The 22,266-nt window shown below is 39.9% G+C and overlaps 1 protein-coding gene across 2 annotated transcripts in view; it reads left to right on the top strand.

The window, feature by feature from the left end:
* The first annotated feature begins 1,001 nt into the window (after positions 1 to 1,001).
* LOC142158866 (putative phospholipid-transporting ATPase IIB) overlaps positions 1,002 to 22,266 on the top strand; it is a 272,638-nt gene continuing 251,373 nt past the window's right edge. For both annotated transcript variants that reach the window (XM_075213200.1, XM_075213199.1), the window contains exons 1-2: positions 1,002 to 1,144; positions 18,980 to 19,147. In XM_075213200.1, coding sequence (XP_075069301.1) covers positions 1,071 to 1,144; positions 18,980 to 19,147 — 242 coding nt within the window. In that variant the 5' untranslated portion in view covers positions 1,002 to 1,070. The remainder of the gene's footprint in view (positions 1,145 to 18,979; positions 19,148 to 22,266) is intronic.

Genomic DNA, 22,266 nt, shown 5'->3' with positions numbered 1-22,266 from the left:
TAAGATTCTAGCTGTCATTTTGTATAAATGACAACAAGAATCTGATTGGTTGCTAAGGGCAGCATGTATTTAGTACATGCTACAAAATGACAGCTAGAATCCAATTGGTTGTTATAGGCAACATCTCCACTTATTCAAACCCACAGTTTAGTAAATATATCCACAAGAGTAGGCTACAACCCAACCAGAAAATAAATCAACACATACAAGTACATATAACAACTGACTTTTAAATATTTGTATAAAATCAATTGGCACATTTCAGAACGCCGCCACAGTCACCAGCCAATGTGTTTGTTGTATTATTACTGATTTTCCAGCATTACTCTTTTGACAACTTAAGCATCTTACAGTAATCTACATATACTGAATAATAAGTGAATGCAACCCAATATTTCTGTATCATCACCATCATCCACCCTTTTGCTCACATGGCAAAGTGCAAGATAAGGCAGTATCTCAGGTGGGGCTCACATGGCAAAGTGCAAGATAAGGCAGTATCTCAGGTGGGGCAAGAAGTCCACCCTGGAGATGTTTTTATGCTCAATTTTCAGCTGATTTTATCTGCCAGGATACATTGATCCGTAAGCACTAAGTCAAATGTGTTTTCCAGGATGGCAAGTCTATTAATGTCACAGGTACGTCATGACCAAATGTAGTCTTATTACCTAAATGGCAGCTGCGTCACTGTTTCGTGATTTACAGTACTCACATACTTTGTATATGTGTGTATGTCTGACAATCAGTAACAGCTAGCGACATGGAACATTGAAAAAGCACGAAAAATTACAGTAACCTATTGAACTAGCAGTAGAAGTTTTGAATTAATACAATGTCCATAAAGTGCAATAAACATATACTAGTCCATAAGCACATCTTGAACTCGAGCTCCTCTGCACAGCACAGGAGAACCAGTAACTGCCAGCAGCAATACTTCTCTGTGCCCGCTCCCAGGACGTCATCTCACACAACACGCTGCCGTGTCAGCTGACTGTGACGTAACATCCCTTCGTCTTCCGCGGTCCCAGCTGGTCGGTAACTGGCGACGTCACTCCGTGCGGCGGCGGAAGATGGCGGATAGCATCCAACTTCAACCGGTGCAGAAACGAGCGGCCTATTACACGGCAGACAAGAGTAAGAGGAGGTGAGAGACACACCTCCCATCCCTGTCATGTGTGTGCTGTGCACCTGTCCTATGCCTCAGACCTGCATGTCTGGTCTAGCAAATAAATGTCACCTTAGATACACCTGCAATTAGTCATGTGTGGTTTGGTATACACTGTGGATATAAGACAACTTTACAAATAAACTAATGGCATTTTGTTATCCATGGCATGTAGTAGTTGCAGTTTATAACCCCTGGTTTCCTGTATGGCATTTACAGGACTATTATGTATGGTATTATGCAGTGTTGGCTAACCTGTGACACTCCAGGTGTTGTGAAACTACAAGTCCCAGCATGCTTTGCCAATATATATCAGCTTATTGCTGCAAGGGTATGCTGGGACTTGTAGTTTCACAACACCTGGAGTGTCACAGGTTAGCCAACACTGGTATTATGCATGCCATTATCTGCTTGAATAACTATAAGTAATACAGTTTTGATTTCTGTCGTGAGCAAGTGACAGTTTAATGACCCAATTATGCAAACCAAATATATGTTTAAAAAAAGTTTACTCTGTATAGATGGACAACTTTCATTAGCTCTTTAGCTTTTGCCTGTAAAATGGTATTGGTAGCGCTTAACATTTTGGTGGCTTGGGCACCAGATGAAGAGTCATAAGTGTGAATTCAGGTGTTAAAGACTAAATAAACCATCTAAGCACAAGTACGTGGTATATTGAAGAAGAGGGTAAAAAGTATTGTGCCTTTGAAGGTCGAAATTGATCTGTTTAATCAGAAAATTTCAGTAATCAGAAGTTGTTCTCTGAATGCTGCCATATTTCTGTTAGTCACAGGGCTCTAACTAGGGCTGTGCGAAAGGGGTGACTGTCCAGGGCACAGCACTGAAGGGGGGCACAGTTTATGAATATTTTAGGTTCATTTGGTTAAAATTGAGGGCTAGGGGGGGGCGGCATTTTTCTTTCTTGCCCCAGGTGCTAAAATTTTAAGTTACGGCTCTGGTTAGTCAGTACTACACTTTTAGTTATTGAGTTTAAACAATAAATAAGGTTCCCTATTAGCAACAATGTATGTGGCACCAGACACGTTATTTTTCTTTCTTTGGGGGGAATTCCATGGCCGCGATGTTCCTTAGAAAATCACAGCCGTAGAATTTTTACAGAAATCTCCGTTGATTTTTCCTCACACCTCTATGGGGTACAAGGATAAATGAGCGCAGGTTTTACCGTAGTAATAGTAAAAATGCGCAGCCGTTGGGAGAGTGGCTGCCCCCGAAAATGATCTTTCTCCCGAAGATCCTGTATTTGTTCAGTTCTATCCCCTACCTTGTTCCCGGATCTCTCCTAAACAAATTTTACACTATACCATTACACTTTATTTGGCGTAATAAATGCCCTAGATTCTCTATAAATCAAATGTTTTGCTCTAGGTGGACACCTAAGCTGGAAGCATACCAGCATGCAGCCCTAGTATACCAACTCAGAGACTGGCAGGCCCCTTCCCCTCTCAAACCCTGGGTGGCTTTTGAACACCATAATTCTTTCCCATAACCACTTGCAGACCTCCTTTGGTTAGATAAGCCTTGCAGGCAAACTCCTGTAACTCCTTTCTGGTGTATCAGAGATTCCCTTACTGTTTGGGACAAGATGATGCTCTTATCTCCAGATTCGCTTCTTCCTTCCTCCAATCTTTCTACCAACTGTCACAACCAATTCCAGATCCCCCTTTCCCATCTACAAGCTAAGTATGACATACCAGCACGTGATTTTTATAAATACCTCCAGATTAGACACTGAATACAAATTTACCCATCTCATCCTCCTACCTTAAATCCTCCCCCCTCATATGTAAAATGTTCTCCTCCTCACTTGCGGGTGGCATCTCAATATGGTACCAGACCCTTCTGTCCCTCGTTGACTCTTGGGATCTCACGGTCAAAGTTACCTGGGAATCTGACTTGGGGATTACTATCCCAGTAGAAGAGTGGGAGAAAATCTTTCAGAATATCTATAAAATGTCCAAGTGCATTAACCACTCGGAGATAATAATTAAAATAATACACAAGATATATTTTATCCCAAATAAGCTTTACAGAATCTGTCCCTCAGTATCCAAAAACTGTTGGAGAGAATGTGGTGATATTGGTACCCTAATCCATATTTTCTGGGCATGTCCCAAAATCCGATCACTGTGGGCCGAGGTCTTCCATCTGATATTCCAGGTTACTAAATCTAATATCCTCCCTTGTCCTGCTGTAGTGTTACTACAACTATACCCACCTCATCTCCAATGCCACAACCACTATGTTACTTGACATATACTCATTGCCACCAGGGCAACGATAGCCCAGAATTGAAAGTCCCCTCTACCTTCATCTCTCAAGAATTTTTGTTAAAGCACAACGTAGCTTTGAGACAGAAACTATTGGCATCAGATATTCCACTGCTGTGTCCTCCCCCCTGATCAAGTGGTTCTCATGGTATAAATATTCAGAACGTTGGCCCCCTCAAGACCCTTAGTAACTATTTTAGCCTTCTAATGCTTTATTTTTCTGAAATCCACAAGTGTGCCTCTTCGATATGCTGCATGTCTCAAAATATGTCTCCTCCCTTCCCTTCACTTCCCATTTCTGGATTATGATTTTACTTTTGTATGGTGTCTTTGTTATATGTTAACAATGTGAATTGTACAAATCTCGGATTTTATTGATTGTAATCCGTATACATTGTTATGTCTGTTTTCCTTTATCTTATAAATACAATTAAAAACTTTTCAAGTTAAAAATGAACAACCACAATGTTCAGAGGAACATGATGGCTAATTGAATTCCCCCATTTGAATTTTGATAGGGCTACCTGATAAGTTTGACACAAAACTAGGCAGGTATTTTCAGTAGCATTTTTACAAGCATTAAAAAATGCAACCACAGTTCCAGTGGGTATGTGGCCTTATGCATATAGTTTCAAAATGCACATCCAATTTTCAGTTCCACTTTTGTTTTGTCTTTTTAAATAAACTGTGGTTTTGTGTAGTTATACTGTACGGTGTGCTTTATTGCTGGGATGACAACGAAAATCTGAGCTATCCACTGTAAAAGTATATGATTGTTTATGCAACCCATCTGTTAGATCCCCCATGCATATTTTCAACAGGCAACAGCATTGAAGGCTGGGGGCCTGATGTAGACTTGGATGTAATTTATGTTCATAACACAGATGTAATAATATGTACAAGTCAGCATACTATATCAAATGTGTCTACTGAAGATATGTTTAAAGCGTATCATCAAGCAGTAGAGAAGTCAGCCGTCAATTTCAAGTTGATGAGGATGACTGCCACTTAAATGTCTTTTAATAAAGAAATAAATAATAGGGGGAGAAAAAGGGTACCCCCCCAAAAAAGTTCTACTGGTGAACTACAGATCCCAGCTATCCCTGGCAGCTTTAAACTGCTTTGGTATGCTGTAGTTGTAGCACTACAATGGCTGCATGTCCATGGCTGCCACAGAATGCTGACACTTGTAGAACTACAAGTGCTAGCATGCCCTGGCTTTCAGAGCCAACTGGGACCTATAGTTCACAAGGGAAAAATGTGTAAAAAGACATAAAGTCATATAAGCAATTTATTGGAATAAAAACTTCCCCACACAAACCCTCTTTCATCAAAGTATTGCTCACCTAAATCCTGGGGGAATCCTTTTCCTTCTCCAGACTTGAAAATCCACTTGGTCAAAAAAATCCCATGTTGGACAGTGATTGCGAGCTGCGATGAATACAGAGTGGCTTTGCTCTGTTTGGGCAGAGCGTGGGAAAGCTCTGTATTCAACTGCAGTGACTTCCATTGATAAAATGTATCAATGGAGTTCATTGATACATATTTTATACAAATTTTTTTACAGGCCTGATTCCCCTAGGGCAGTGGTTCCCAAACTTTTTCAGTTCGCGGCACCCTTAGAGTCTCCAAATTTTTTCAAGGCACCCCTCCAAAATAATTACTGAGCAGTCCTGTTTTAAAAGTAGTTGGGTCAAAAAAATGTAATAAGTATTTAGGTCAGGACAGAAATACTTATTTAGTTGTATGCAAAAATGCCCCCTCTACATCCAGACACACTGCCCCCTCTGCATCCAGTCACTCTGCCCCCTCTCACGCTGCCCCCTCTGATGCTGTCCCCCTCCTCTGTCACGCTGTCCTCCTCTTCTGCCCTCTGTCACGCTGTCCTCCTCCTCTGCCCTCTGTCACGCTGTACCCCTCATCTGCCCTCTGTCCCCCTCCTCTGCCCTCTGTCACACTGTCCCCCTCTTCTGTCACACTTTCCCCCTCCTCTGCCCTCTGTCACACTTCCCCCTCTGCCCCCTCTCACGCTGCCCCCTCTGCCCTCTGTCACGCTGTCCCCCTCCTCTGTCACGCTGTCCCCCTCCTCTGCCCTCTGTCCCCCTCCTCTGCCCTCTGTCACACTGCCCCCTCTGCATCCAGGCACTCTGCCCCCTCTGCAGCCCCCTGTCACGCTGCCCCCCTCTGCAGCCCTCTGTCACTCTGCTGCCCTCTGTCACTCTGCTGCCCTCTGTCACTCTGCTGCACGCTGCCCTCCTCTGCTGCCCCGCTGTCCTCCTCTGCTGCCCCGCTGTCCTCCTCTGCTGCCCCGCTGTCCTCCTCTGCTGCCCCGCTGTCCTCCTCTGCTGCCCCGCTGTCCTCCTCTGCTGCCCTCTGTCCTCCTCTGCTTCCCTCTGTCCTCCTCTGCTTCCCGATGTCCTCCTCTGCTTCCCGCTGTCCTCCTCTGCTGCCCGCTGTCCTCCTCTGCTGCCCGCTGTCCTCCTCTGCTGCCCTCCTCTGCTGCCCGCTGTCCTCTGTCCTCCTCTGCTGCCCTCTGTCCTCCTCTGCTGCCCTCTGTCCTCCTCTGCTGCCCTCTGTCCTCCTCTGCTGCACGCTGCCCCCCTCTGCTTCCCTGCTGTCCTCCTCTGCTGCCCCGCTGTCCTCCTCTGCTGCCCCGCTGTCCTCCTCTGCTGCCCCGCTGTCCTCCTCTGCTGCCCCGCTGTCCTCCTCTGCTGCCCCGCTGTCCTCCTCTGCTGCCCTCTGTCCTCCTCTGCTGCCCTATGTCCTCTGTCCTCCTCTGCTGCCCGCTGTCCTCCTCTGCTGCCCTCCTCTGCTGCCCTCTGTCCTCCTCTGCTGCCCTCTGTCCTCCTCTGCTGCCCTGTGTCCTCCTCTGCTGCCCTCTGTCCTCCTCTGCTGCCCGCTGTCCTCCTCTGCTGCCCGCTGTCCTCCTCTGCTGCCCTCTGTCCTCCTCTGCTGCCCGCTGTCCTCCTCTGCTGCCCGCTGTCCTCTGTCCTCCTCTGCTGCCCGCTGTCCTCCTCTGCTGCCCGCTGTCCTCCTCTGCTGCCCGCTGTCCTCTGTCCTCCTCTGCTGTCCTCTGTCCTCCTCTGCTGCCCGCTGTCCTCCTCTGCTGCCCGTTGTCCTCTGTCCTCCTCTGCTGCCCGCTGTCCTCCTCTGCTGCCCGCTGTCCTCCTCTGCTGCCCGCTGTCCTCCTCTGCTGCCCGCTGTCCTCCTCCTCTTCCCGCTGTCCTCCTCCGCTTCTCCCAGCCATAAAAAAAAGAAAGAGCAGATAAACTTACCAATCCGCCGGGCGCCGGGACCCAGCAGCCTCCTCTCCCGCAGCTGTCACTGACGTCGATATTCAGTGACAGCTGCGGAAGAGAGGAGGCTGCTGGGTCCCGGCGCCCGGCGGATTGGTAAGTTTATCTGCTCTTTCTTTTTTTTATGACTGGCCCGCGGCACCCCAGTGACAGCGCCGCGGCACCCCTGGGAGCCGCGGCGCACAGTTTGGTAACCGCCGCCCTAGGGCATTCTGCCCCATGCTGAGTGGACTAAGGTTTGTTGTCATTATGGCAGGGGAGCCCCATGCTGCTGGTATCTCTGCTGTAGTAGCACCAGCCTTTGTCATAGCCTAGTGTGGGTATCGAGGGGAGGGGGGCGCTATTTTTTTAAATATATATATATATATTTTTTTACACAATAGCAAGTTCACCAGCATGTTTATTGCATCAGGCTTCAAGCAGCCAAAGGCATATCAGATGCAAGCTGCGCAAATTAAGTGAAACACCCTTACTGTACTTCTCCTACGTTGTAGCTCCCCTTAACTCCCCTCGTCCTCCTCCCAACATGTAAGAATTTGTAACATAGGAACGTGCGCATCCATATTGTGCGTATGGTCAGTACCAAAACCTGTATTTTACGCCAAAAAAACCCACTCAGGACCCAGGTATTATTTCACAACTGGTGGTTTGAGCCACATCTTGCAAAAGGTTGTCCAATCAGCTTTAACCTGTCTTAGCCCCTGCTATAGCTTTGAGAATATACTTAGCAGAGTATGCACATTAGGCCGCTGAACAGTGGGCATGACAGGAAAGACTGCAGTTAGAGGATGTGGTTTTATCTTTAAATATGTTTTTATTTATTTGAATTGGAATTCTCCCTTAAGCATACTGCATTTCTGGTCTCTGAAATGTTCAGCTTTTTGTTTGGCTGTTGTGTAAATTGGAACATTGTATTTACTCTTAATTCACCCATCTACAAAGCCATGGCCACTGCAAGACTTGTTTAAAACCTATTTGTTGGTAAAATACTGATTATATTGGTATACCATGGTGTTAGTAATTTGTATATTGTTATGTTGATGAAAAATTGCTTAGCTTTGCTGCCTCACAGTGCTGGGACCAGGACATTACCTATGTGGAGTGTGTAAGTTCTTCCTCTGTTTTTGTGGTTTTTCTCAAAAAATTCAGTTGGCCGCATTACTGTGAAAAGTAACTCATCCTGCGCACTATTACAGTTATTAAGGTAATAGTGTGCTTAAATACCGTTATTACGGTAATTTGCTCGCTGCTCCCTGTTGACTCCTAACATTGTTTCCAGACTCTTAACACTGTGGGATATATTTACTAAACTGCGGGTTTGAAGAAGTGGAGATGTTGCCTATAGCAACCAATCAGATTCTAGTTATCATTTATTTAGTATTTCTACGAAATGACAGCTAGAATCTGATTGGTTGTAGGCAACATTTCCACTTTTTCAAACCTGCAGTTCAGTAAATATACCCTTATGTCTGTTTGCAAAGTTTATCTTGCCCGTCTAAGCATTGTTTTTGTCTTTGTCCCATAATCCCCATAACTTCTCTCAAACCCATTTTGTCATCCTTATTCATGTATGATCCTTTTAAAATAGCTTGACATTTTAATAAATTAATATATTCAGTTACATTATGTCTAGCATATCTGTTCCCCTGCATAGTCACAGTTAAGCAAATAAATAAGTTTTGAGGTAATACTTCTTTTAAGGCATTGACTATTTTTATAACGTGCTTCAGGCTTTCATCTCTATTTATATGAAAGAAGAAGCTTTTTGTTGAATATCTTCCACAGCTCTCAAGGTAAAGCTGCCAAATTTTGCATAGTTATTTAGTATCGAATAAGTAACCTATCAGACCACATAGTGACAACGCAACAGAGCGACAAATATTCAAAACATAATTTTTTGGGTTGTAAACAATTGTTTTGACTACTGGAAGGAATCCTAGCCACAACACAACATAACTACAATGCAACAAACCAACAAATCTTATATTCTAAACAGAATTGTTTGTCTGTTTACCAAGTAATTTGCTAATATATAAAAACTGCTACACATTAGAAATTGGAGACGTGCAATGCTGGGTGACCATGCTACTATTAGTTAAAGAAGAATGCCACCTCATGCAGCTATGTAATCATTACTCTTGAGAGAAAGTGTGAAGGCGCCAATAGGTCTGAAGCTCCTAATAATCCTGTGAATTGACAATTGCCAACTCCCTGCGGGGAGAGAGGTGCAGTGAGTACCTCACAAGCAGCAGAGGACCCTATCATGATCATTTTGATTGAATATGGTGAATGGACTGGTCAGATGACGACTTCCAATTGATGTGTGGGGGCTAGTTGCTAGACTTGGAAACTTAAGATCCACAAGCATCCACCTGTGTGGCCAAATTGCTTACTGATGTGGGTGCGGCAAAATGCTGTATCACACTGCTTGTGGTCACCATTAGGGCTGACTCGTGCTAGTTTAGATATAGACAGAATTGTGCACCATTTACTTATAAAGCAAGTACTTATTGTTTGCTGCTAACAGCTACAACAGCTGTAGCTCTAACAGTTAAACAATATCATTGGAGATGTTTGTAAAAAATGTACATAATAGAAAAACAGATAGCTATGCATCCTTATAGTTTTATTTAAATTAAATGATGATGATTACATTGATACGATGATTCAATTGATACAATAATGCACTATGTTGAATATAAACTTGTTCAAAAATCCTAAAATATCTTAACTGCTTCATAATTTCAACATCTTAGGGGCAGATTCAATTCCCTGCGTTGTTGTTTAGAGCAACGCAGAGCTGTAAGCAAAAATCAGCGCTGAAATTACCGTAGTAATGGTAATGCACAGCTATTACCATAGTTCTAAAGAACAATGCAGGGAATTGAATCTGCCACTTAAAGCTAAAACAATTTTCACTTTTTAACCTTTAATAAAATATATTATTCACAGCATATTTCCCAAACTGATTTTTTTTTATAAATTACATATTTGATTCTTCAATCAGTGCAATTTAAATGATCTCCTATCAAGAAATTCAAAGAAATTACTAATAAGAAAGGCTTCTATTTAGTGAAACATTCTTCTCTCTTGCATGTGGTCTTTTATTATGGCAAGTCTATCTGTTGGCACCACAGTGCAAACTGCCATTTTGTGTATTGAACCACCAATTATCTAGGAACTAGGTATATAGCCCATGCAGGAGGCACTTGATTTGATTGGTTGTTTTAGGTTCCATCACCTTTGTATATATTGAACCTTGTTAATTGTCTCCTGATTGGATATGGTACATTTTCATCAGTTTATTGGATCTATATCTCTAACCCAACATACATTTATGTTGCCCAGTAATGTCAGAGCTGCAGTCCTTGGGCCAAAACTATCAGCGACAACCCAAGGATCCTCTTAATACAGACGCTCTCTACCAGGTGAACTGGTGACATTATCATGAATCATCATTATATGTCCCTTGTATGGTGGGGCACACAATAGCAGTGTAGATGAGATCCTGATAAGATCTCCCTTGCCAGCGGTATTATTATGTCAACAATAATCTGGATTTCATAGCAGTTTACAGATCAGATGCAATTAGATATAAATAGGACTGGATCAAAAAGTGTTAGTGTAAAAGGAAGATCCATCAGTGCCTCCTCTCACTGTTGAGTCTCCCCAAACTGGTGTTGTATATGTAAGAAAAGGTTTCTTAAACATAATTAAAAAAAATAAGTTTCTATCTAGACAATGTCACATATTGTGCGACACTCCTCATCAGCTTGGCTCTTATGACAGAGGATATAAATTTGTATAATTTATTATTCTTTTAATGCTGGGAATTTCAGTTGGTACAACTGGCACAAGCTAACCCCTTAATGAGTTTGGGTATTTTATGCATTAATAAACTTTTATATCTGTTACCCTGCCAAACATAACTATCACTATCGCCATTTCCAACTTAGGAACAACACTGGTATTTCACCCTTCTTTACAGATCAGACAATGCAAATAATAGTGCAGACTCATAACATATACTGTTTGGAGTATTTTTGGTGTTCTGAATAGATTGGTCCTCATTTACGTGCAAACTAGTAGCGTGCCTGGTAGTGTGTGTGTAGATGCTGGAGTATCAGAAGAGAGACACTACAACTGGCCAACATTCTACTACTTTAGAACTACCACTTTCATTAAATAGACCTTTTCATTTTTTCTTTTATAATACTTTTCTGTTTAGCCTTATTTCCCCTCCTCTTCCATGACCACAAATACTAAGGGCTTAATCCTGTCTTCCAGCCGAGTTTGGACAGAAAAGAAAATACCCTCAGAAGGTATATAAGGTCACTCCCCCTTCCTTCAATTGTTTACTTTGTTGTCCTGCGTTGAGTCAGGTACAGGTACCTATTATTAATTATGTATCTAAGAGCTTACTTGTAATATGATTTGTGCATGGCAGAAGGAGGGGGGAGCTCTTTACTGAAGCCCTATAATATTGTACAGTAATAGTAGCTGGGGAGAAGCACCTGCCTCTGAGAACAGTAGGTATGCGAGGACCTACATTTTAACTTTACAGGAAGTCTTTATGCGTCCATATGGAACATGCGCATCATTTTGGTGATATGTGGCAATGCATACTAAGATATTACGACCAGGGTTGTTGAATTTTCTCGTTGAAGAGACTTAGAAGTGTTTCTGGTAGCAATGAGAAAAATGGTGCCAAGCTCCCAACTCAGGGTATAGAGTTGGGAGTTAGATTTTCAAATTATCTGGCCCTTTATCTTTCTATCCAAATCTTTCTTACTGCATAACATCTTGAGGTATCCATTAGCTTATCAGCCCGAGCCATGGTATGTATGTGGCTGCAGATACTCCAAAAATGACTGGTGTTGCTACCGTTTGAAGGGTAACATCTTTTTGGAGAAAGCTTTCAAATGAGAGACTAGGTTATCTTGTTTGGTGTTATATTACATCAGATCACCCCAAAAAAAAGAAATGTCCACCACCTATCTCAGATTTTTACAAATTTTTATTTTTTGATGAGAGGATGTCCCACAAACTATTTCTGCCAAATATCTCGACTGTCTGACCATTAGTATCCGAAGTATTTCTTTTTCAATGTATTAAACTATTTAATATTCGTTTATTTATCACGAGTGCTTATTAAGGAATCGCCACAATCTTTGAACCCCTAAGGTAACTTTCCCCCCCGAATCCAAAAATCCAATTACAACAAAAATGCAAGCTTTTGGAACAAAATTAAAATGTTAGGTTAAATCAACATTAGATATCCCAATTTTTTTAGGTGCTTAACAAAGGTATACATTACTACCACACATAAAAATCAGCATGATATTCTGTTTCATAGTGGAGAAAAAAATAATGAAGTTTACATTCAATTACTGTTGTACCACATACATAATTTACACAAGAAACCATGCTAGGTTAAAAACCATACCCAAAAAGTAAACAAAACTTAGGCAATGGGATAAGCTCTCCTATAAAGAAACTGAAACTTAACAGAAACTGATGGGAAGGGGGTTCCCTTTCAAAACTGAAATTGAAACATTCCAGAGAAAGAGAGAGGGAGACAGATAGAAAGATAGTCAATCATGGTAGCTGCTCCTTCAAAGTGCACATTTGGTAGTCTTTTAAGTACTGACTGACATATTAGTATTTACTATAAAACCACTGGATTACATTGCTGGGACCACTTTAGAGATGAAGAAAAAGAACTTTTGATTCTGAGAACTGAAGTTCAAATGAAACTGCAACCAGTGATTTTGGAACCTCAGTCTGCTACCATCATGAAAAGGTACTGCTGTTAAACTATAAAGAATTTCCGAAAACATGCTGTAATCCTTTCTTGTTTCACAAAAAATAGCCAGAAAAAGCTTAAGAGTTGTCACTAAATTGGGCAAAAGAACATGGTGAGTGTCAACTTCATGCTGTTATTAAGCCAGGACAGAAACTTTGGTCAAAATGCAGAATTCGATTGTTACACTGTAAAGAACAAACAGACATAGGTATGCCAGCAGAAGAAGTTGAATCCCTGGTGAAAAGTTTAATTGAACCTGCATAATCAGATGAGCTGAATGAAAGTATTACAAGGCCTGGTTGTACACCAGTGAAATTCCATGGAGTAAAGAGAAGACACTGGGAGGCATATGCTAAAAGAAAGAAAGAGCAGGCAAGTTCAGCCATTCAAAACAAGCTTACTCAAATATTGTCTCATCCTAGCACATCACTAGAATCACCCCAGAAACTAAACAAATGTTCAGGATGTTGTTATATACAGAGTCTGATATATGAGCTAAAGGAAAATTGTGAAGAGGCGCCATGACAAGAAGTAATACAAATATTAACACTGGCACCAAACAGCTGGACAATTATGCAGATTGTAGAAAATTTTAATGTCATAGAATACATAGTAAAACATTCAAGGAAATTTAAAGCAACCCATGGCAAGCTGGTAGAATCTGAAAAATTTCTTCTTGTATAAATTGTTCATCAGGCACAGCAGTTTTACGAAGATGATGAACATTCTCGTATGTGCCCTGGAAAGAAAATGTTTGTTTCTGTAAATGTTCCAGAAGGAAAAAAAAATCACAAACAGAAAAGGCTACTCCTAGTAAACTTGAAAGAGCTTTATCTTGCTTTCAAAGACCATTTTCCAGACATTCGAGTTGGATTGTCTATGTTTTGTTCCTTACGACCTCCATGGTTTGTTAGTGTTGCTGCAAGAGGTATGCATTCTGTTTGGGTTTGCGTAACTCACCAAAACTTAAAATTATTGGTTGCTGCTCTACCACTAAAGATGGACTACAAAGACCTAACTGAAATCCTTGTTTGTTCTTCGGTCTTATAAACGTGTATGTTTCGTCGATGATATGGATGATGGCGACACAATTGTTTATAAGCAGTGGGTCAATACTGGCCAATGTAAATTAGTTACAATCACTAGTACTGTGGACCAATTCCGTGAAGTTATTTGTAGTGCTGTTGATGACACCTTCCAGAGGTGTTTTCTTTTCTGTCCTGACTCGATTGAAGGGATGATTAATTCCTTATAATTTGCAGCCTTGAAACACAATTAACAGTAATAATTTGTTATTTTAATGCTTAAATTAATTATGAGAGTGAGAGGACACGAGTACTGTCTTTACTATATATGGCACTTTTGAACATTTGAAGCTTTGTTTTAGATTGGGAAATGTGCGCCTAGATATTGACTTCTCTGCAGAATTTCAATTGGAATGCAGTCCATTAAAAGTATAGGAGAAGACAAAACTTTTACCCGGTCAGAGCTGCCCTTCCACTCGCCATTGAACGCCACTAAATATGTGCCCCATCAACTCCTCTATCTCATGTTAATAATCTCACTCTGCCAGATGAAATCACCATTTTGCACTGCTTGCCAAAACACCTGCTTTGTACTTTGTTCTTACTCCTACCAACTTTTCCCATCGGCCATTGCTCGTTTATGCACTTTGGTGAAATCTATTGCACTATTATAGAAATTGAGGCTCGTGCTACCTCCCAAGAAGATATTGTATAATACCTCAGCTGGTGTACGCATCATAAATGGAACCCATTGACTCTTATTCAGACTATTATTAATGATGCAGCCTGACTTCTTTAACTATTTTTTTTTCTCTCGCTCTGGCGGCTTTCTCATCTGCTCCATGGCTGTTCCCTCTGTCAATCAAGCGCATATCCCCATTGATAGGTGCCAGATCTTTGTGTCAATTTATCTGTAATAACATCAACAAACATTTTACAAGTTATAAGAAACAAATCTTAAAATAAAGTAAGAAGGAGCTAGGTCCCAGAGGTGAAGGCTCGGAGGACTGCATGCGGCCCATCATTGTAATAGACTGTCACTAATCTTCTGTGAGGAATTAACAGACCATTCTATATGCATTTGGCTGCATGACTTCCTGCCATGTTAATGCATTTAATATGTATAGGCCTATTGAAGAGTGAGAGTCATGTGAATGAGGTATCATACACAAGGGGGTAAATGTATTAATGTCCGGATTCTTCAACTCCGGCGTGTTCAGCGTCTTCGGCGATTAAATTTAAAGCGGCGCTGCATTGTAAAGGGAAACTTCCTTTTACAATGCAGCGCCGCTTCAAATTTAATCGCCTAAGACGCTGAACACCCCGGAGTTGAAGAATCCGGACATTAATACATTTACCCCAAGGTCTCTTTCATAGCCCTCTCATTCATTTGAGCTTAACTGCAATTAATACTTTGTGATTGCAGTGTCCATGGTCAGTGCAGCTTTGTCCATGATCTTTGCAGCTTTCACTCTGCTTATGTATACACGCTGCTTTGGCCCTGATCGCTACACCACTGTTGTGGGCAACTATAAATATTTTTAATGACAATTTGACCATCCCATGTTCTAGCCGAAGCATGCTCTTTGTGCTTCTGGGAAACTTTTTCTGACATAATTAAATTAGATTAAGTTTCCAGCTTTCAAGACAGGCTCTTAACATGAGACTAGTATCACAGAATCTTCAGCTTGTGCAAACTGCTAATTGAAATGTTGCTATGCACATTAGTGCAGTAAGTACGTGACGGAGAGAGGGGCACAGTTTCATAGATTAGCTTACTTTTTTTTTTTTTTTATCAAGAATGCTCTGTTTTTCAATACTGTACACTAGGTACAATTTATGATGTCTTGAACTAACGGCCATGATGGTCCCCTAAATGAGTTGTGAGTTACATATTTACCAGGTGCTTCAGATGTCGGTCTTTCAGGTGGTTTGACAGAGAAAAAAAAAAATAACGAAAGGAAGCAAAGAATGTCCTAACAAACTGCAGACAGTAGTATATATTCACTGATCATATGAAATGTTTATACAATTATTAATACAATCGCATACAAAATGGATGGACATTAAAAATCTTCAAAACAGTTAAAAAAATTGCCAATAATGTATGACTTTATTCAAACAAAGTGCATCCTAAAATAATGAGACTGCAAGCAAAAGGCTAGGTAGCTATAGGAAGCTTTGACAACAGGCTCCTTTGTAACTTCACACCCTAAAACCGTGTGCATTATCCTGTACTGTATGACACAGACAAGCTTCAGGTCAATCCATAATTAACTATTTATGCTGGGTGACAAGACATGACCTTCCAATCACTGATTATCCTACCTTTAGAGGTGTTGCGGTTTGTGAACATCCAGTGCTCTCCATTTGATAAATGAACCCCTAGGACAGACATGTAAAACTTGTGTGCCGCACATGACCAAATGTGCAATTCTTTGCGGCCCCGCCAGGGCCCAGTAGAATAAAATAAAAAAAAAAAACACTTCTCTGACACTGTGGTGTCCGACGCCCTCCTCCCTTGGAACTGACGCTATTATGCCAGACGTTTGCAGTGAGGAGCGCAAAGAGAGCAGCCACTAGAATAAGCAAAAGAAATGGAATAGAAGAAAGAAGGCAATGGAAAGGTAGTAAAGGGGAGCAAAAGCCACATAAAGGACACAGTGTGAAACAGGGAAGACAGGTGAAGTGGAGCAAAAGCAGCATGAAGGGCGCAGTGTGAAACGGGAGACAGGTGAAGGGGAGTAAAAGCAGCATGGAGGGCACCGTGTCAAGCATCGGGAAGAAAATATTAAACTTTATTTTTGCTTATTCCTAATAATAATAGACCTTGCAAAATTGTGTATGTGACTTTTTCTTTTTCTTGCATCCCACACAATTTTAGATTATTTGGCCAAATTGAGGTTTTGAGTTTGACCTGCCTGCCCTAAGAGGAGGCCAATGAGAATAGGGGGGGGGGGGGGTGGGTTACTTTTCCTTGTCAGGAAGACCTTGCCTATTATCCACCATATTATAAATATTTATTCCAAATCATTGCCGACAGCCATTATTAGGAAAATAGAAAGTACTGATGATTTGTAGCATCATATATAGATGAACCAGTTTTTTTTAAATATTGAAACCACTTGGCTTTCCAATAACCACCAATTAGAATGATGGCTATGATACAGTTTCTATTGACGTTAATGGGGATTCTCTGTGACATGAGTGCAGTGGTACATCAGAAAAAATGCACTTAAGTCTACTTCGTCTGTAGATATATCTACAAGTCAGACATGCTCTAGACAAGACGTGTTTGTTTCCCAGGATAGCAGCTTCCATGCTGTGAGTTTTGATGTATTCTTTTCTGGTATTTTATTTAGTTTGTTTTTAGTACTTTCCTTTTAGAAAAGTTTCTTATATTATACTTAATTGCTTGACGCCTTGATTGTCCATGAGTGACAAACCAATTAAGTGTGCAAGACACACATTACAAAGAAAATTAGACTTAGTCCTCATCTCAGCTATGAAAAATCCATTATTCATCGTCTTATTGTTTTTAAATACAGAGGTAAAATTTTACTACACAAAAGGAAAATTGCTTTTGAAATAGAATAAATTGCATGCTGGTTCAAAGGCTGCATTTTGAAGTCGATGATACTAAACATGATGATGCTTTGCATGTATTATTTTTCACAATAGAATGCAGCTGTTAATTTAAGAGCATATCTCACAAAATGGAAATCCTGTAATTGTTTTCTGAGGTGTGCGCTGTTTATTTATTTTATTCTCTTTTTTTTTTGGAAAAGACAGGTATTTTTTTTTAATTGGTATTTTTTTTGAACATTAATTGACATATAATGATTGCATTGTGTCTTGTTATTGTATTAATAGAAATGATGAGAATTAGTGTTTGAAGGCAAAGCAGGTAGAGAACTTTAAAGAACTAGATAAAGCTGGAAGTGTAAAATATGTGGGACGTTATTATATTTATAACAATTACTTCTACAAACTACAACTTAACACAAGTTAACTCTGTCGTGTACAAATTGTATGTATAATGCCTAAAGCCTCCTACATTTGAGTGTTAAAATTTGCCTTTTTGTGCACGTTTAACAAGCCTAGTAGACGCTCTATGACACCAGGGTCCAGTAACTAACTTAAGCCAATGAACCGCTAATCCTTTGTACATTAACACGCTTAGGGGTAGATTGAATTAGCCACGTTGTTCTAAAGAACAACATGTCCTGCACGTTATTACCGTTACTATGGCTTATACAGTGGAAATGGTAATAATGTGCAGGAACAATGCAGCTAGTTGAATCTACCCCTTAGAATGCTTTGTTAAAAGCTAGGGCAAAGTATCTTCTTGTACCACCCATTTTTTGTACTTAAGATGAAGTTAAATATGAGGTTTTGTGTTTGACAGATGACTCCAGCATGCTGTCGTGCTATGTATTGACTGACATATTTTGTATGCCAGGCACATATCAGATACACTTACATCCAACCAGATCATAAGCAAAGAAAAGTGTTTTTACATTTAGTTTTCATAGTGAAAAAAAATACATTCATCCTGTGGACTAATAAAGTTTCTCAAGGAAAATGGGAAAGCACACATATATTTATACATATTCAAATACAAGTAGTTAATCCCCTGTAAAGCAGTTGCTAAATTAATTTGCTCTCAAATCTAAATCCTGGCTTTACATCCATAAATGAGGTAGGACAAGATTTAAGGAAGTGCTTGGAGGATCTTATTCTGCGTTCTATAAAAATATATGTTTAATAAATCCCCTGTGGTGACAATACTAGTGTCTGCATTGGTGACACAAATTAATTTTTTATTGTCATTGTATTTTCAATTATGTTTCTGTTATGTGACTTTATGCAATTTGGTATTACTTAAGTGGATTCCTTTCCTTTAATTGGATGCAAAATTGTATGCGGCTGCATTCAATCAGATTAAATTGAAACACAATGTAATTGTTAAGTCTATTGCACTAGAGTGCAATAAAAAATGCACATATAGCAGTCATCATAGATAGTTATAGACCATGTGATCTGTACATTGCTATTTTTCATACATAACCATGCAGCTGGCTCTTTGAAGGTTATGAATATTGGTAAATTGGGTAGAAGTGGTAAAGTCAACAGTAAAATCTTACATCCAGAAGAAGCAAGAGAAAGTCAACAATATAGTGTTCTGTGCTAATATATAGATACAGCTGATTTGATGCCTGCTGCCGAGCTATGAAGGTTGCTTTGGATTTATAATGAAAAGATTTCAAACTTACAAAAAACTATTCACCAGTAACCTCACACCCAATCTATGTTAAACTTCTCTGTAGTAGCTGGTAAACTGATAAAAATAATAACAATGCTATGTGACTGAAAATGATATAAATGTGTTTTGCTAGGTATCAGGATGAAACTTCCCCTTTGGATGAAATGCCACTTATGATGTCAGAAGAAGGTTTTGAGAACGATGAAAGTGATTACCACACCTTACCTAGAGCCAGAATAACTCGTCGAAAAAGAGGATTAGAATGGTTTATTTGTGGAGGATGGAAATTCTTGTGCACCAGGTTTGTATTAGTACTGTCACAAATACATACTACATCTAGCCTTAGACTTTTGAAAATTAATTGCTGGTTTAAGTAATGCTAACTTGAAAATTACTTATCCTATGTGTGATACTTTGTGCTTTCTAGAACACGGCATGTACATCCTTGATAACTTCACACATGTTTTCATCCATTCGGTATATTGAAATCCAAGTGACCATAAGATGTGTCTCTATTCTGTTTTTGACAGCTGTACAGAGTAGAGGTGGAATTTTACATAAAAATCATTAAGGAGAGATACTTGTGCAGTGCATATGCCTGTCTTTTCAAGGCATGTGACAGAGCAAGGTCCTTGTCTGACAACCACCACACTAAGCACCTGTGTGTACTGCATCGGCGTCTCTCCCTTATGATTTCTATGTGAAATTTGGTATTTCCAGCTGTCAGAAGCAGAGCTGAAAGGAGATGGGAAATTCATTCAACCAAACCAAAAAATTGTAGTTCATAATTTTTTGGTGACCTCATCAGATTTGAGGTGCTGTCAGAGTGCTACCGCACTTTTATTGTGAAAAAATAGTGTGGTTTGTTCCTTATCTATAATATAATTCTTACAATAGCATGTTTTTATTTTACACTGTAACCTCTGCTTCATAAATGTTGCTTTGTGTTAACCAATGCTTATGGGAAAAAAATCCTGTACAACTTGCAACTAGCTAGTGGCTTTGGTTTATCTGTGAATTGAATGATGATTACAAAGAGGAGGAATTTGCTATTGAAAAATCCATTTAACACCACATAAACAAGCAGGGATAAACCTATTCAAACTGTGTTTTAGGTGAAGTTATCATTTGTGCTTGGATTATTACATATAAATGCAACATTACTCTCTCTATTAATGACAAACATAAAGGAAAGCAAAATCTAATACAAGTAACTTTGACAGTGGTGAGTGAAATACATATATAGGTGCTTTCATGGCGCATTCACAACCCATAATAGCTTTTATCTCCAAACAAAGGCATTCCAGATAGTTCTCATAACTTGGTCTTTAGTAAACAGGTCAGTAATTACTATGAATATTCAAGCAATACAAAATCCTTAGCATGTCTGAAAAAATATAATTACATGTTAAACAAAGTCCTTTTCTTTTGTAAAATATTTTTGGGGAAACTGTGTCTCTTGCAGAAATATTTAGTTTCTGTTAAACGCTATATTCCCAGACAGCATAGAGGACAGTTACACAATATGTAGCTGTAGGTGAGCTTGTTGCTATTTTAAACATGTTTTGCAGTCATCCTTTACACAAAATGTCCAAACTTCCCATTTGTCCTGATTTTTTTCTGTTGCACTGAAATTGCTTTTTGTTACATTGAAATTCCATTCAAGTCTGTGAAATTATAATGCACACAAATCAATACAGAGGACTACTTTGGTTGGATTGATTTCTTTCTCATGAGATTTACATTCCACTTGTTATCAAAAACACATTGTCCCAATGAAAATGGTTCCATTGAATGGCATTTCCATATGAAGTGAAAGGGATATCAAATGCTCGGATTAATCTCAGTACTGAGATGCCCTGTACACTTTCAATTAATCTGCAACACATTTGTTATGCAGAAGCATGGGAAAATGCTGATCTTTTAAGAATGACATGACTACACTGTTGCTTTTGGCTTGATTACTACTGCTACCTGTAGAGTACAATAATTACAGTATGGGTTTTCAGTAGAAAAACAGTTGTTGCTGCTCAAAAATTAATAATAAATGTTTGATCCTTACTACAAAAGCATAGAATTGTGTATATCTTTTCTGCAATAAAGATAGCTCTGCTAACAGAGGTGAATAAAATAGTGGGACAAAGGTTGTTATGTAAGGATTTCTCTGCTATGTTTTCTTTACTGTGGCATATGCCATGCTTTATCTGTTAACGTCGTCCCTGCAGTTTTGTCATTGTGACATAAATATTTTCTAGAACAGAACAGTGCATAATTGAATATGGCAGATGTCTGTCAAGTGGTGTCAGTATGTGATTTGGGTAGAAAGAGCAAAACTTGATTGTATATCGGCCCTGATGAAATCCGTATCGGGCAATTCTACCTATCCTTATATCACCCTCATCCAATGCAATGTTAGTCCGTTCTTTTACAGTAAATGGAATTTTCATGTCTCTATAACTAACCTATATAGGCATAACTTTTTCATATATCTAAATAGCTAAATGTACATAATTGGACTTACATAATACAATTCTTCCAGGTAAATAGGTTCTTGTAGCATACATTAAAAAATATTTACTTGGCTTTCTGTTTTTATTTTTTGTTCATAGAATAAGTATATTTGGTGAGGCATAACACCCTTCTAGTGGGTAAAATTCAATTGTATCCAAGACATTAAGTATTGTTTGGGCATTACATTGTATTGTTTTCCACCTACGCTTTCTGTGCATGATCCTGTATTTCAGTGATTTGTAATACAAGGGGTCAATAATATCATGTAATTATATGATTTGCAGGCTAGCTATTTGCATAGACACAAACATTAGCAGTAGAATGGGTCGTACTGAAGAGTTTAACATGACACTGTCATGGGATGCTAGGTTTCTAATATCAGTCAAAATGTCTGCCTTGCTAGAGCTGCTCTGGTCAACTGTAAGTGCTGTTACTGTGTAGTGCAAACGTCTATAAGTAACAGAAACTCAGCTGCAAAGCAGTAGGCCACATAAGCTCACATAATGGGACAGCTAAGCTGAAGCGTGTGGTGAGTAAAAATCGCTTCTCATTGGCTGCTTCAGTCACTCCTGAGTTGCAAACTGCTTCTGAAGCAACGTCGGCATAAGAAGTGTTCGTTGGGCACTTCATGGATTGGTTTTCCATGAGTGAGCCTCCCATCAATACCAAAGCTTCAGTCGGAGTGGTGTAAAACACAACGCCTTTGAACTCTTGATCATTGGAACACTTTCTCTAGAGTGACGAATCATGCTTCACCATATGGCAGTTTAATAGATGAATCTGGTTTTGGGAGAATGCATCCTACCAAGATGGGTACTGCCAACTGTAAAGTTTGGTGGATTGGGAATAATTGTCTGAGGCTGTTTTTCAAGGTTTCACCTGGGCCCCTTAGTTCCAGTGAAGGGAAAT

Source organism: Mixophyes fleayi, chromosome 5 (assembly GCF_038048845.1).
Source record: "Mixophyes fleayi isolate aMixFle1 chromosome 5, aMixFle1.hap1, whole genome shotgun sequence".
Taxonomy (NCBI): Eukaryota; Metazoa; Chordata; class Amphibia; order Anura; family Limnodynastidae; genus Mixophyes; species Mixophyes fleayi.
This window is presented reverse-complemented; position numbering and strand designations above follow the sequence as displayed.